This window comes from Gopherus flavomarginatus, chromosome 5 (genome assembly GCF_025201925.1).
Source record: "Gopherus flavomarginatus isolate rGopFla2 chromosome 5, rGopFla2.mat.asm, whole genome shotgun sequence".
Lineage (NCBI taxonomy): Eukaryota > Metazoa > Chordata > Testudines > Testudinidae > Gopherus > Gopherus flavomarginatus.
The window spans coordinates 4,222,949-4,239,744 of record NC_066621.1 but is presented as its reverse complement, the minus strand read 5'-3'; the positions used below and the strand labels follow the sequence as shown (position 1 = coordinate 4,239,744).

Here is a 16,796-nt window from a genome sequence, read left to right as displayed (position 1 = left end):
ACGGAGATAAATGTCAAGTGACTGAGAGCAGTTTGGGAAGGATCAGAGCTGCTGTTTGAGCCCCAGGAGTGTGCAAAAAAGGCTTTATAAGAACTAGGTGACTTTGCTATTTAACTGGGGGTCTGTATCTCAGAAACCCCTTGTGCAAATCACCCAGAATTTAGACCACTGATCTTAATCTGCATCCCATTTGGCAAACCAAATTTAGGACAATCTGAGTGAGCACAGGGACTATAGGGCAGTCAGAAAATCCAACCTTTTACTAGACAGTGCCGCTCAACCTGAACAACAGAGGAGCTCCAGCTCTCCTATAATGTCAAATGTTGGTCCAGTTACAACCCAGGGTCAGTTCTTATGTGATGGGAACCCCCTCCCCATCCCCCGTCCTTGGACATGGGCTCAGATCCATACTAGCTCTCCGCACAGCTGCAGCTCACCCCAATGGAGTAGCGGATGATTCCAGCTCTCTCAGCTTCAGGTATGACGTCTGAATAAGAAAGTGGGTCTCCAGATTTCACCCCATCTGTGATCACCATGAGAATCTTGGTGGCTTCATCCCGAGCACCTTTCCCAGAGGTGAACAGCTCCTGCCTGGAAAAGTGGGTTGGGGAATGCATGGGAGGGTTATTGATACATAACAACACCTATGTGTTGTTGATACATAACAACATTCACTGCTTTGGCATTGCAAATCTCAAAGTCCTTGACAAAGGAGGCCACTGTCATTGCCTTCATTTTACCAATGAGGAAACTGAGGCATGTGACTTGCTCAGAAGCTCAGAGCTGGCAATAGATCCCTGGAGTCCTTGTTCCCAGCATCTCCCTCTTTGCTCTAACCTACTAGGGCCCACTCCCCTTCCAGAGTTGGGCACAGAGCCCAAGAGTCCTGATGCCCAGCCCCCTGCTCTAACCGCTAGTACCCAGTCCCCTCCCACAGCTAGGGATAGAACCCAGGGGTCCTGAGTCCCTGTCCCTTAGCTCCCATGTCCTTGCAGCCCATTCCCTGTGGAGTCAGCACGGCGACAAAGGCAACACCTACACCACTTTCCGGATGGCGCTGGCCGTGTACGTTCCTCCTGTGAGCTGCTCAATCCCTTGGACAAGGCGATCGGGGTTGCGACTCCTCCTATGCTGTGAGAAGTCGAAGTGCTCTGTAAATCTGTTCGAGTACTGCATGAGGGCAAACTGCAGGAGATGGGGAGAAGAGAGAAAAAAACCCAGGGGTGGAATTTCAGAAAAGCAGGTATCAGACTGTTAACGGCTGGGGCAGGCTGTCGAAACGTAGCTGGTTCTGCAGCAATTTTTTCCTGGTTTTGGATGCAAAATCCATTGCTGATCTCTGCAGCACAGTGCCCCCTAGTGCTGCACTGGGGCATTGGGGTCAGCACTGACTGCAAGGGGCAGGGTAAGTAGTCAGGGTTCAGCCCGTGCCCGTTACCTGCGTGTCGGTGCTGCGGAAACGCTTCATGATCTCAGAGACAAACCGCTTCATCTTTCTAAAGTCCACAGGTGTGATGCTCCCCGAGCCGTCGATGAGGAGCGCTATGTCTGTGACATGTTTGGGGCACTCTGATGGGGACAGAAATGAAGTATATCCTGACTCCACTCCACAAACGTGGGAAACCCATCAGAAAGAGCTAGACCAGAACAATGGGCGCATCTAACCTGGTATCCTGCCCCTTTCTGGCCACCCCGATCAGACCCCTCAGCCCCTCTGTTGTAATATCATCCCATCCCTGCCACGGAGGGGTCCTGAAAGTAGAGCATGACATGCACTGGAATGGAAAAAAGACACCCCACCTCCCTCTCAGAGCTGGGACAGAACCCAGGTGGTCTGACTCCCAGCTCCTACTAACATCCTGAATTAAACCAATGGGCCCACCTAGCCTGGTATCCCACCCCCTGTCAGACCCTGGGCCCCTCTAGACCCATCTCCACTCCTCATCCCCATGGTCCATGTACCCACCCGTGAACCTAGGTTGTAAGGGCCCCCCCACACTACTGTGTCATCCCTCACTTGGCTGGGTGTCCGGGATGCGCTGGAGTTGCGAGAAGCTCTGCTGCAGAGGGATGCAGTGGTAACTGATGTACGAATTCTCCCCACAGTCCTGATGCATCATGGGGCTGCATGCCTGGGCCATGAGAAGGCATGGGGTCAGTAGGTGCCCCTCTGAACAGAGCATTGAGGGTGGGGAAGAGAGCCTGGGGCCTGATCCCTCCCCTGCCATGGACATGAAGGGAAAGGTCCTGCCAGAGGGGCCCTCTTGAGGCAGACAGGACCTCAGAACCTCAGGTCCCAGCACCTAACTCCGAGAGGATACAGGAGAGTCACAGGGGGGCATCACCTGCTTACCGCATTCCCTGCAATAGCAGTGTCCAGTCACTGTTGCCATGGCAATGTCACCTTGTTGCCATGGCAATGTCACCTGCTTGCCATGCTCCCTGCTATGTCCATGCACAGTCACTGTCACCATGGCAACAAGCCAGTTACAACACCCCTCCAGCCTTGTGCTGCCCCTCCAGTTACAGGAGTTACCAACAGGCCTCGCACAGTTATCGTGTAGTTCTGGGGATGTCACCCAATTGTCTTCTCTGCACCATTGCTCCAGCCACACTGACACCACCCAGTTACTACCATCCATGAGTAGTGGGATTTGAGGCGGGGGGGAGCTGTTACCTGGAATGATGAGGGAGAAAACATTGGACCCCAATCCCAGCACCCATCTCCCCTGGGTGTGGTACCTACCTGGAACTGGGAGCCTTGGGCAGCCAGAGACAAACTGAGGGATGTGTCCATGGCATTCGGGGACGCTGACAGGGGAGAGATGCAAACCAGGTTGAACAAATAAACTCTACTCCACTTCCAGAGGTGAGCACAGAAATGGGTATTCCTGGTTCCCAGCCCCCTCCCCCCCCCCCGCTCTAACCCACTAGACCCACCCTTCCCTCTCAGAGCTGGTGACAGCAGGGCCGGCTCTAGGCACCAGCAAACCAAGCATGTGCTTGGGGCAGCACATTTTCAGGGGCAGCATTCCAGCCGTCTTTTTTTTTTGTGCTTTGGGTGGCAAAAGCCTAGAGCCGGCCCTGGCAGCAGCAGCGCGTCATGAGCGGGGGGTGCCCTGGGGCCGCTGCGGTTCGCACCACGGGGGAGCAGCGCCTGCACCTTATGGCTGGGCCGAGCAGGCTCCGAGTGGGGGACACTCAGGCTAGGGGCCACCCTGCGGGGCACACAGAGCCGTCTGCAGGTGCCGCAGGGCGACCACACCCCCAGTGCCACAGCTGGGGCTGGGCAAAGCGGCCTGAGCCACCCAGAGACTGTGGCAGGGCAGCCAGAAGCAGCAGCGGGGTCATAGAGGGCAGGGTGCGGCCATGCAGGGGCCTTGTCCCGCTCTCCAGGGCTCCCCTCCCTCTGGGGCTGCCCTGCCTCGAGGACTCAGCCTCCTGCTGGGACCGTCCCCCGGCTCTGCCCTCCTGGGTCCTAGAGGTCGGAGCCCCAGCTGGAGGGACCCTGGGCTGAGGCGCGACTCAGGAGGCCCACTGCTTACCCCGACCCTGCCAGCACCAGACCAGCTGGAGGCAAGGGGGGAGTGGGCAGAGTCAGCATTGGTGGGGGGAGCCCAGGGCTGGGGAGGCAGGGGGTGTGGGTGGGGGAGGGCACTGGTTGGGGGGTGAGATCCCAGGGCTAGGGTGGGGGGCAGCTAAATTTTTTTTTGCTTGGGGCAGCAAAAAAACTAGAGCTGGCCCTGGATGACAGAACCCAAGAATCCTGGCTCCCACCCGAATCCTATTGCTGCACCCCACAGGACAGGGTGCCCCTACTCTGGATGGGGATCTCCTGGCAGCGTCTGGAGCCCGGGTCGCACTTGTAGACTTTGCCGGTTTCATTCACGTTTCCTGTCTGCAGTGGTGCTCCGATGATCAGCCTGTAGGGAAAAAGTATGGCGGGCTTAGAGGTTGCCCCACACACCCAGGGGACTGAGGCCCAGGGGAGGAAGCCCAGCCAGACATGCCCCTCAGCACTGGGCACAAGTCATGTGGGGTCCCATGTTTGGCCCTTACCCCCCATCACTGGCACTCCTGAACTGCAACATGCTCTGCCCAAACCCCTCAGCTGCCTCCTGGAAGGTGATGGGTCCCTCCACATCCACGCTGAATCCACGGCTCAGTGCCAGCACTGCAGGGGTTAAACAGTCACCAGTTAGAGCTTCCCTGATGAAGATAGGGTGACCAGACAGCAAGTGTGAAAAATCAGGACAGGGAGTGAGGGGTAATAGGATCCTATATAAGAAAAAGACCCAAAAATTGGGACTGTCCCTATAAAATCAGGACAACTGGTCACCCTAGATGAAGACCAGGCCAGTGGCTGTGGCTATGGGACTGAATTCCAGCCTGCAACTCTAACCCACCAAATCCCACTCCTTTCCCAAAGCCAGGGATAGAACCCAGGCGTCCTGACTCCCCGCTCCTCACCACTGGCTCCTGGCTCTCTAGCCCTCAAGGGTTATTTTATATAAATCACTCCATGCATTAATTTGCGTGGTGCCAGAGACTTTCATTTAAATATAAATATCATGAGTAGAGCGCTACCAAATTCAAAGTCCATTTTGGTCAATTTCACAGTCACAGGATTTTTAAAATTGTAAATTTCATGATTTCAGTTCTTTAAATCTGAATTTCAAAGTGTTGTAATTGTAGGGGTCCTCAAGCAAAAATTGTGGGGGTGGGGGGTTGAAAGGTTGTGGGGGCGGGGCTGTGGCACTGGTACCCTTACTCCTTTGCTGCTGCTAGCAGTGGTGCTGCCTTCAGAGCTCGGCACCTGGCCAGCAGCCGTTCCTCTCTGGCTACCCAGCTCTGAAGGCAGCACAGAAGTAAGGGTAGCACTACTGTGACCCTCCCTAAAATAACCCTGTGACTCCCCTGCAACACCCTTTTGGGTCAGAACCCCCACTTTGAGAAATGCTGGTCTCCCCCATGACATTTGTATAGGATTAGGTACAAGCACATAAAAGACCAGATTTCACAGTCTGGGACATGTTTTTAATGACTGTGAATTTGGCAGGGCCTTAACCGTGAGTGGATTCAGCGCTGGTGAAGAAAGTCCTAGATTTATCTCCATCCACTTTCCTGATGCTGATCCATAGCTGATGCACTTCCTGTATGGACACAAGGGACAGATCAGTCTTCATAGACTGACAGACCCTATGGCCATGTAGCCAGTGATTTTAGTTATTATTCACTTATTGTGTGACGTTATGATTTTGTTATATCATATATATTCATTGTATGTTAACTAGAGTTAATCAGTAGGATTATAAAAGTATAAGATAGTTCCTCTAAATACTGAACCAAATACTAGAGATAACTAAGGCAAGCTGGAATGCAAGAACCCACAGGTTAAAGCCTGCAAGATTTTAGCTTAGCTATTTTAGGCTTGGAGACAAGAAATGATGACATAAATGACTGAAAAATAACTCGATGCCCTAAAACTATGGGAAAAGAGGTATCAAATGATAATATTGTGCAAAATTACCCAGAAGATTAATATTAGATCATAAAAATACCATAAAGGCGCATCTGTCTCAGACATGTGTCTTAACCATGGGATACAGCCTGTGCGTCAATGCTAATGAGAATAAAGGGAACTTACACAGCCTATAGAAAATTGGAGTCCATTAAGTTTTCAGGGGAGACAGACCAATAGGGCAAAAGAGGGGGGACACTTTTATGGACACACACAAAATGTAGGTGTAGCCAGAATCACAGTATAAAAAGAGGATGTCCAGAATGGGAAAACTGAGCTCCCTCTGGGAGACTCCATCAGGAACCATCCCTCTACTGATGATCAAGCCATGAGAGACCATCAGACCCTAACACTTGTGATAGACCCAGGGCAGTTGGGTACAGCAGAATAGCAGAAGGCAGAAATACTAGTCACTGGATTAACAGTTTTCTGTTCCTGACTGACCAGAGCGGGGGCTGCTCCAGGTTAATGAGAACACCTGACTCTAATTAACCTGCAAAGAGTCAGGTGAGGCCAGTAAGCTAATGTGATCTCCTGACTCTAATTAAGGCCCCACTGATACTATAAAAAGGGCTCACTCCAGTCAGGCAGAGGAGAGCCAGGGAGCCAGAGGAGAGGAAGTGCGACTGAAGGGCTGGTTACTGAAGACTCCCTCAGACCATCGTTAAAGGAGCCCTAAGGTAAGGGTGAAGAAGGGAGAAGCAGGAGAGCTGTGGGGAAGTGGCCAAGGGAAATGTAGCAACTCTAGCAGTGAAAGATTGGCTGCCAACAGCTACTACCATTAGGGTCTCTGGGCTGGAACCTGGAGTAGAGGCTGGGCCTGGGTTCCCCCCAACGCACCACTACAGGAACATCTCCTGGGAGGGGAAGTCAGGCCCCTGTCAGGACAGGAGGCTAAACTGTTCTGCAATAAGCTCCCAGGGACAACAGAGACTGTGGGAGTTCTCTCACGAACCTCCTTGCTGACCTATGATGAAAAGGGCCTGCTCTGGTTACAGCAACCCTGGCCCTAGAGAGAGAAGGGCTATGTGGAGGGTCACAGTGAGCCACTGAGGCTAGAAGAGCAGGACCTACGGGGCAAGGTCAGAGCTCTGCCACACACTATTGTCAAGGATGTGAGTATAACTATATTTGTAAATTGTGCATAGGTCTGTATAGAATTTCTATATGCTCAGGTAATCATAACTAACTTTAATAAAACTTATAAAATAGACTAGACCTTGTACTGGTGAATTATAGATGGTCATTACCTTTGGTCTCTATGTGTTCCTCTCAGTTTGAAGCAAGTAAAAAAGGTGATTTTCACTCTGTTAAGATTGAAACTGTAGCTGCCAGAGCCAAACCCACAGTGGCGTCACACCACATTACAAAATGTACTTTAAATAAAATAAAAGTCTACAGCCAGAAGGGACCATTGTGACCATCTAGTCTGACCTCCTGCATAACACAAGCCGGAGAACTTCCCCTGCATTTATTCCTGATTGAACCAGAGCAGATCTTCCAGAAAAATGTCCAGTATTGATTTAAAATGTCCAGTGATGAAGAGACAAAGAGTCCTGTGGCACCTTATAGACTAACGGATGTATTGTGCTTTCGTGGGTGAATACTCGCTTTGTCAGATGCATGTAGTGGAAATTTCCAGAAGCAGGTATAAATATGCAAGCAAGAATCAGTCTAGAGATATCGAGGTTAGTTCAATCAGGGAGGATGAAGCCCTCTTCTAGCAGCTGAGGTGTGAACACCAAGGGAGGAGAAACTGCTTTTGTAGTTGGCAAGCCATTCACAGTCTTTGTTTAATCCTGAGCTGATGGTGTCAAATTTGGAAATGAACTGAAGCTGAGCAGTTTCTCTTTGAAGTCTGGTCCTGAAGTTTTTTTGCTGCAGGATGGCTACCTTTAAATCTGCTATTGTGTGTCCAGGGAGATTGAAGTGTTCTCCTACAGGTTTTTGTATATTGCCATTCCTAATATCTGACTTGTTTCACCAGCACCAGTGGTAATGTGCAGAACGCGATGGCGGCAGACCTTCTCCCACAGACATAGTTACCGCCGCTCATTGAAATTGTTTAATTATGTTGACAGGAGAACTCTCGCCCATCAGCATAGAGCAGCGAAACAAGTGATCTTACATTGGCACAGCTGCATCAGTAGAGCTGTGCTGCTGTAAGATCGCTATTGTAAATATTTCCTTAGTTTGTCTAGTGTCAACTTTCAGCCATTCAATCATGTTAGACCTTTATCTGCTAGATTAAAGAGACCAATATTAAATATTTGTCCTCCTCATAGCTACTCAGACTGGGATTAAGTCAGCCCTTAGCCTTCCCTTAACTAGACTGAGCTCCTTGAGGCTATCACTATGAAGCAGGTTTTCCAATCCTTTCGTTAGTCTCATGGCATTTCTCTGACCCCTCTCCAATTTATCGACATCCTTTGTGAATTGTGGGCACCAGAACTGGACTCACTTTTGCAGCAGGGGTTGCACCAAGGCCGTATACAGAAGTAAAATAACAGCTCTGCTCCTACTCGAGGGTCCCCTGATCATGCATACAGAGATCGCATTAGCCCTTGTGGTCACAGCATCACCTTGGTAAGTTTGTGTCCCAGGAGCCGGAGCTGACACTCTCCAAACTCATGTCACTCACAAAACACCAAACAGCCAGTGTCTGGCTACACTGAACCCTGAACACACAGGGTAGCTACTATGCAAAGCTCCCCCCGTGGGACTGGCTGGGAGAAGTGGGTGAGTGAGGAAATCCTCCCCGACTGGCTGTCCTTCCCCACATCCCCCACCTCCTGGAGAAAGGCAGCCAATCAGGGCTTCTGCAGTAGGCAAGCAAGGCCAAGAGTAATTGTGGGAGAGAAGTAGCGAGTGTAATAATGTCTCAGGGTGGTTCTGTTCTCCTCTCCCCCTGCCTGCTCCATCCCTGCAAACCCGGACCTGGGAAGCAGAGTGCCTTGCTTGGAGCTGCCCCCTTTAGGCTTGGAGGCAGTAAAGACCCTCCAGATTTGCAGGAGGAGCAAATGTGGGGCAAGGTGGGGTGCAGAATTGTGGGGCTGGAGGGCGGGGTTGGAAAATTGGGGGGCTGGCTGGACAAAAGGGGGTGCTGGGAGAGCAAGGGCAGGCTCCCCCAATCTTCCCTTCTGAGGCCTCGTCTCCCAGTGCGCCTCAAAGCCCCAAGTCTGTCATTCTTATTCTCAACCACCACAAAGTCTGCCCTCCCCCATGCCCTGCGAGGTCCTAGCCTCACAGACAGAGCAGACGTGACTCTGAAGCAGAGGAACCTGTGATGGCTTTATAGCAGGACTGTGTCAACCACATTCACATCCTGCCCACCTACCCCATCCCCAGCCACATCCTACCAAGCACACATGCCGCACGGAGAAGGAGAGTCATACACAGCCCCATGCCCTACCAAAGAGACCCAACAAAGGGCCACATCTCAGTGCTGGGTGAGTGAATCGCTGTACCAACAGCTCCTATGCCCCACCCCAGAAGTGTCTGCATCCCAGAGCCAAATAACTTCAGGGATTCCATGCCAGCAAAATATGGATTTCATGTGCATTATAATGTGTTTTGATGTGGTATTTTCTAATAAAACAACCTCCAGAGAATGAGAATTATAATCCAGTGTCAAAACATGCTCCTCACCTGTGTATGAAAATAGAGCCACGCTAACTTTAGACCATGCCCTGAACTGGTCATTTCTTATCAATGTAGCCTCTTTTACTCTATTTAGGTTGGCACCGGGGGCCTGTTTCACACATTTTAACAATTTTTCTCTCTCTCATTGTTCACTTGTGGCCAATACCGTATCTCTCCGGCTCTGCACTTACATTTCTCCATGTCCAAGCGTCCTTCATGTCCTCTTGTGAGCATGTCAGCTTGGAATGTGTAGATATGTAATATCCTCACTACCCGATGTTAATAGCCTGCAATGCCCTCTGTGAACTCCCATCCCTAGCTGTAGCCTCAGCCAATTCATTCCCAAACCTTTCTGAAACTGAGCACCAGACCCCATACCCTCTCAGAGCTGGGGACAGAGCCCAGGAGTCCTGACTCCCAGCTCATTCAAGCTTCCCTTTTGTCTAGTCCTTGGGGGCCATTTTATGTGAATCACACCACACATTCATTTGCACGGCAGCAGAAACTCCCACATGAAGACTAACTATCAGGAACGGATTTACACTGGTGAATGAAGCCCTTGATTTATCTCTTGCTGACTCGGATTCATAGGAGGTGGCAGGGAACACTTTCTGTAGGATAGCAGGGGCAGATCAACCTTCATAGAATTACAGACCATAACGCCAGAAGGAACCGCTTTGAGCATCTAGTCTTACTTCCTATGTAACACAAGCCAGAGAGCTTCTCTGAATTAATGCCTGTTTGACCCAGACTGGAACATTTAGAAAAAGATCCAGTCTTGATTTAAAATTTCCAGTGACAGAGTGTTAGACCCTCAACAGGGGCCTTTTTACTGGATGGGGGAGCAGGCAGCTACTGGATACAGTGTTAGTATATAATACTTCAAATACTTTTTATGGTTTACAAAATGAATCTTATTTACGTTACATTTATACCCCAAACATACTATACTGGAGCCCAGTAGTTAGACGTTTTGATGGTTAGTTGGGGTTTAGTTTAGTTACAAGGTGCGGGGAGTTTACAAGTACCACACCAGATATAAACAGGGCTTTGGATTATTGAAAGAAGATAAATTGCAAATGTGTGAAGCTTTTATTAAAATTTAACTTTGTGACGTTGTTCGTTTTTTGGTTTTGTTGTTTTGGCCCTTTGCCTTTGTTTTAAAGAGACAATTTTGGGCAGGCTGCCATGAGCCAAGGCAGGCCATTTTTAAAATTCTTATACATTTTTATAGCAGTTCCACTGGTGTTATTTCCTTATCTGTAGATTATTCATTTTTTCCAAGGACATAACAAAGTTGTTTGGTACAAATAGGTTTTGACCACTCGACCTTTAAGTTCTTGCTTTGGTTGCTAAAATGCAAATCATGGACTGAGGTTTCAAACACACAACAGCCACGCTAGACTTCATGGCCTATAACATATTACATAGATATACAGATTTTTTATATCCCAATATTCCCCCTTTTGGTACATTATTAATACCATTAATTATTATATTACTTTATAATTTTGCAAGCAATTAAATTTTCTATATTATTTGCCTTAGAACTTTTTTTTGCTTTTTTATTTGGCAGTATAAACATAACATAATAAAGGTAAATAAAATTATTAATACACATAGTATAACCATAGGATGTAACATTACATTTGGAAAAACTGTAAAGCTTGGAAGACCATTTTTAAAATCATTATACCACTGGTGGACTGTTAGTTTTTGGGGTGTTGTTTTTTTTAAATTTTAATATTTGACCATTGTGGACTGGAATTTTTTTTTTTAAATTGAGCAGATTTAGATATAATTCACTTTGTGATGTCATTAGTCTTGGTCTGTTGTCTTTGGCCTTCACCCTCTGTTCTGAAGAGATAGCCCTGGGCAGGCTCCCATGATCCAAGATGCATCATTTCCACCAATTCTTATACATTTTTATAACAGTCCTGCTGGGGTAATTTCCTTATCTGCTGATTCTTTGTTTTGTACAAATAGGTTTTGACCACTTGATCTTTAACTTTTTGCTTTGATTGCCAAAATGCAGCTCATGCACTCAGGTTTCAAACACACAACAGCCACACTAGGCCCCATAACATTTATCATATTACATATTATATCCCAGCAAGGGAATCCATTATGACCCTCGGTAAATTGTTGCAGTCACTAATTACTCTCGCTGTTAAAAATGTTACACCTTATTTCCAGTCTAAATTTGTCTAGCTTCAACTTCCAAGGCATTGCATTGTGTTAGACCTTTGTCTGCTAGACTGAAGAGTCCATCATCAAACATTTGTTCCCCAGACTGAGATAAGCACTCATTAGTCTTCACTTCATTCATCTAAATAGTGGTTGATTGAGCTCTTTGAACCTATCAGGGAGGTTTTCTAATGTTTCAATCATTCTCATGGCTGTTCTCTGAACCCTCTCAAGTTTATCAACATCCTTCTTGCACTGTGGGCTCCAGAACTGGACACAGGAGTCCAGCAGTGGTCGCACCAGGACCAAATACAGAGGTAAAATAACCTCTCTGCTCCTACCTGAGGTTCCCCTGCCTATGCCTCCAAGGATTGGCCACAGCATTGCACCAGGAGCAACTTGGCCCAGGCAGTTCTTGGTCTCTCTGCTGAGTCTATCAATTAGTGTAGGATGGCCTGGTAAGCTTGTGTTGTGGGAACCAGAGCTGAGACCCACCAAACTTATGTCACACAAGAAACATCAAACAGCCAATCAGTGGCAAAAGTGAATCCCTAACACACAGTGTAGTCAACTCATCTAATGCAGAGTTCTCCCTTTTTCCCTCTCCATCCCTGCAAGCCCAGGCCTTGGACCTGCCCCCTCCAGGCTGGGGAGGTGGTAAAGACCCTCCAGAGCTATAGGAGGAGAAGATACGGGGCAAAATGGGGCTGGGTGCATGGGGCCTGGGGACAAAGGAGCTGCGAGTGGGGGAGGAGCTGAGGTGGCCTCCTCCATTCTTCCCTTCATTCTCTTTTCAAGCCCCATCTCCCAGTCTGTTCCCCCTTCCCAGCCCATTCCCCTCATCTTCAGCCACCCCAAAGTCTGCCCCCCTCCATTCCCTGATGGGTCCAGGCTTCACAGACAGAAGAGATGTCACTTTGAAGCAGGGGGAAGTGACTATGATTTTACACAAGGATTGAGCAGTTGCAAAGCTGCATCCATTTCACGCCTGATGGACTCTCCTCGCCTCCCTGCATCCTATTGAGCACACATGCCCCACAGAGAAGGGGAGCCGCACCTGTGACCCACTCCCATCCCGTAGAGTCTGGAGGGAATAGAACAGAGAGGGAACTGATCCCAGGAGTCCTGATTACCAGTTCTCCCCCTCACAAGACACTAGAGTCCCATTGCCCTCCCAGAACTGAGGAGAGAACCCACAAGTCCTGGTGCACAGGCCTCCTGCTGTAACCCACTAACCCCACTCCTCTCCCAGAGCCAGCCAAGGAAAGGACCCAGGAATCCTGAACATCCAGCTTCTCCCATTCCGCTGCCAGAGGGGTACTCGCTGGGTACCCATGTGGAGGAGCCCAGCTTTTCCCAGTCCCTCTGGCTGGCACTTACCTGCACACAGGTAGAGGAGCAGAGGCAGGGGGTCCATCCTGTGCTTGGTGAGGGGTGTCTATGGAGCAGGGATGCTCTGGTAAGACGTGTGAAGTTCAAGGGCACTGCCTGGAGAGGAGGCAGCAGAGTGCAGAGGAAAGAGAAGTGATACCTGAAAAGACAGAAACACTGCCAGGGATGGAGGCGGGGACTCAGGGTGTTATAGGGCGGGAACAGAATGGAGAAGATGGAAGGAAAAAGTCAACTACACTGAAACACCCAACTGGTCAGATACACACATACAGCTGTGTGGAGACGGATGAAAAACAAACAAAATGACCAAACACACACACTCTGAACTGCCTCATCTCCCTCCCCCTCCATGCTAGTGGTCAGCTAGTCATTTTCCACCCTCCCCCCCCCACCTTTTGTAAATTCAAACACCCCTCTAGTTTCAAATCTTGGGAAAATACTGTGCACACACCTATCCTGAAACAAACACACATGCAACCAGACAGACAGACAACTGGACAGAGACACAGAGACACACAGCTACACTGAGACAGACAAAAGATACAGAACTACAAACACAACTGCAGTGAGACATGCACACAGCTAAATAGACACTCTCACGAACTCAGAACCATCCTAGGTCACATGCAGAATATGCAGCTGCATAGGGCAGGGCACCTGAAAATTTGGGGCACCATTGGGTCTTAATATCCACCCATCCACCTCCTCCTGTGACTGTTTTATGGCTGCTGCAGCCTGGCGAGTCTTCCTCTGGAGGGGATCTAGGCCTTGTTTACACCGGCAAGTTGGAGTGTATTATATCAGCCCTGGATGCCATAACTCCTAAGGTGTCCACACTGGCACTTAGAGCGCCTGGACCCCGCGGCTGGAGTGCCCCTGGTAATCCACCTCCATGAGAGGCATAGAGCTTGCTGGCCCCAGGCTAATCACTGCGGTGCCAGTGTGGACGCCCTGGTCTATTACTACGCTCTGATCGACCTCCGGGGTGTGTCCCACAATGCCTATTCTAGCCACTCTGGTCATCAGTTTGAACTCTACTGCCCTGCCCTCAGGTGACCAACCATCAGACTCGCTGTGACGGGTTTGGTCACAACAATCCCCTTGGGACTGTCACCTGATGTGCTGAAATTACCTCTGAGCCCGTTTCTCCTGGCAGCTTGGGATTTCCAGAACTGTGCCTTGTTGAGCCAGACACACTAGCCTGCTCAACACAGGAGTGTGCATAACTGGCTGGATAACCATACTCAGAGAGTAGTTATTAATGGCTCCCAATCCTGTTGGAAAGGTATAACAAGTGGAGTTCCGCAGGGGTCTGTTTTGGGACGGGCTCTGTTCAATATCTTCATCAACGACTTAGATGTTGGCATAGAAAGTACGCTTATTAAGTTTGCAGACGATACCAAGCCGGGAGGGATTGCAACTGCTTTGGAGGACAGGGTCAAAATTCAAAATGATCTGGACAAATTGGAGAAATGGTCTGAGGTAAACTGGATGAAGTTCAATAAAGACAAATGCAAAGTGCTCCACTTAGGAAGAAACAATCCGTTTCACACATACAGAATGGGAAGAGACTGTCTAGGAAGGAGTATGGCAGAAAGAGATCTAGGGGTCATAGTGGACCACAAGCTAAATATGAATCAACAGTGTGATACTGTTGCAAAAAAAGCAAACGTGATTCTGGGATGCATTAACAGGTGTGTTGTAAACAAGACACGAGAAGTTATTCTTCCGCTCTACTCTGCGCTGGTTAGGCCTCAACTGGAGTATTGTGTCCAGTTCAGGGCACGGCATTTCAAGAAAGATGTGGAGAAATTGGAGAGGGTCCAGAGACGAGCAACAAGAATGATTAAAGGTCTTGAGAACATGACCTATGAAGGAAGGCTGAAAGAAGTGGGTTTATTTAGTTTGGAAAAGAGAAGACTGAGAGGGGACATGATAGCAGTTTTCAGGTATCTAAAAGGGTGTCATCAGAAGGAGGGAGAAAACTTGTTCACCTTAGCCTCTAATGATAGAACAAGAAGCAACGGCTTAAACTGCAGCAAGGGAGATTTAGGTTGGACATTAGGAAAAAGTTCCTAACTGTCAGGGTAGTTAAACACTGGAATAAATTGCCTAGGGAGGTTGTGGAATCTCCATCTCTGGAGATATTTAAGAGTAGGTTAGATAACTGTCTATCAGGGATGGTCTAGACAGTATTTGGTCCTGCCATGAGGGCAGGGGACTGGACTCAATGACCTCTCGAGGTCCCTTCCAGTCCTAGAGTCTATGAATCTATGACCCAGGGTCTGGGTCACACCCCCAAAGCTTTAGACTTCACTGAAAACTGCTCAGCATATTACTTGTCTCCAGCACCCAGACACCCAGCTCCCGATGGGATCCAAACCCCAAATAAAACTGTTTTACTCGGTATAAATCTTATACAGGGTAAATGCGTTAATTATCCGCCCTCTATTACACTGATAGAGAGATATGCACAGCTGTTTGCTCCCCCAGGTATTAATCACTTACTCTGGGTTCATTAATAAACAAAAGTGATTTTATTAAGTATAAAAAGTAGGGTTTAAGTGGTTTCAAGTAATAACAGACAGAACAAAGTAAGTCACAAAGCAAAATAAAGCAAAAACACGCAAGTCCAAGCCTAATACATTAAGAAACTGATTACAGATAAAATCTCTCCCTCAAAGATGTTTCAATAAGCTTCTTTCACACACTAGACTCCTTCCTAGTCTGGGCCCGATCCTTTCCCCTAGTACAGACCTTGTTAGTTCCAGCAGACATCTCAGGTGGTAAACAGGAGTTTCCTCATGACTGGCTGCCCCCTTTGTCCTGCTCCACCCCCTTTTATATCTTTGGCACAAGGCAGGAACCTTTTATCTGTGCTTGTCCCCACCCCTGCCTCATCCATGGAAAAGTACAAGGATTAAGATGGATTCCAGTATCATGTGATATGGTCACATGTCTCTGAGACCTCTAGTGTCCATTCCTCCTGGTTGGCCCCAAGGTACACAGGAAGGCTTGCAGGTAAATAAACCATTTACCATCAATTCTCCTAGTCAATGCGAGCCATCAAGTTCCTCATGCCCCATTGATGGCCCTCACCTGGTGTGACTACAACAGTGATACAAATTTATATCTTATTTCCCTAACTCCAGACATAGAAATAATACATGCAAACAAATAGGATGAACACAGTAGATTACAAGATTTCTACTGACCTTTTGCATAAAGCCTATTCCAGTTCATCATATTCACATTCATAAGCATATTTTCATAAAGCATATGGAGTGCAGTGTCACGCCCGACCTTTAAATTCTCTGGGAATTTTGAAAGTTCCCTTCCATGGAGTGGTCTCAGTGCATCTTTCCAGGTGATCCTGCCTACATGCGCCAGGACATCCCCAGCGTGGAGCAATGCCAAAGTGCTGGACCTCATCAGCGTTTGGGGAGAGGAGGCTGTCCAATCCCAGCTGTGCTCCAGCCGTAGGAATTATGATACCTATCAAGGGCTATGACCGAAAGGGGCCATGACCGGGACACAGTGCAGTGCAGGGTTAAAGTGAAGGAGCTGTGGAACGCCTACCACAAGGTGCGAAAGGCAAACCACCATTTCGGTGCTGCCCCCACTACCTGCTGGTTCTACAAAGAGCTGGACGTGATACTTGGGGGCGACCACACTTCCACTCTGAAGAGCACCAGAAGAGCACTTCAGAAGACATGGCAGCCCAGAGTGCAACAAGGCAGGAGGAAGAAAGCGGGAGCGAGGGTGCTGAGGAGGAAAGGGGCCCAGAACCAGAGGACGGCCTGGCATCCACAGATGCATGCAGCCAGGAGCTGTTTTCAAGCCCGGAGACAGCTTGCCAATCACAGCTTCTGATGCTTGGGGAAGAGCAAACAGCAGAGGAGTCGCCTGGTAAGCGGCTTTGATTTTGTGAAGGGAGTTGTTGGGTGTGGGTTGTTGGGGCAAGAAGGGTTGCAGAAAGAAGGCTTGGCTGTGTGCATGCCTCAGTGCAGAATAGGGTGTTGATTTACTTTCCAACTTCACAGTAATCGGCATC

General features: G+C 48.8%; 2 protein-coding genes across 6 annotated transcripts in view; one reads left to right on the top strand and one right to left on the bottom strand.

The window, feature by feature from the left end:
- Nucleotides 1-12,774, bottom strand: part of LOC127052750 (integrin alpha-M-like) — a 28,839-nt gene extending 16,065 nt beyond the window's left edge. The window contains exons 1-8 of the mRNA XM_050956698.1: nt 12,731-12,774; nt 4,060-4,174; nt 3,820-3,923; nt 2,747-2,811; nt 2,018-2,132; nt 1,439-1,569; nt 1,040-1,185; nt 438-591 (exon numbers count right to left, since the gene is read on the bottom strand). Coding sequence (XP_050812655.1) covers nt 438-591; nt 1,040-1,185; nt 1,439-1,569; nt 2,018-2,132; nt 2,747-2,811; nt 3,820-3,923; nt 4,060-4,174; nt 12,731-12,767 — 867 coding nt within the window. The 5' untranslated portion in view covers nt 12,768-12,774. The remainder of the gene's footprint in view (nt 1-437; nt 592-1,039; nt 1,186-1,438; nt 1,570-2,017; nt 2,133-2,746; nt 2,812-3,819; nt 3,924-4,059; nt 4,175-12,730) is intronic.
- The window catches only part of LOC127052774 (zinc finger protein 501-like), a 128,481-nt gene that overhangs the window by 36,348 nt on the left and 75,337 nt on the right, over nt 1-16,796 (top strand). The window lies entirely within an intron of this gene.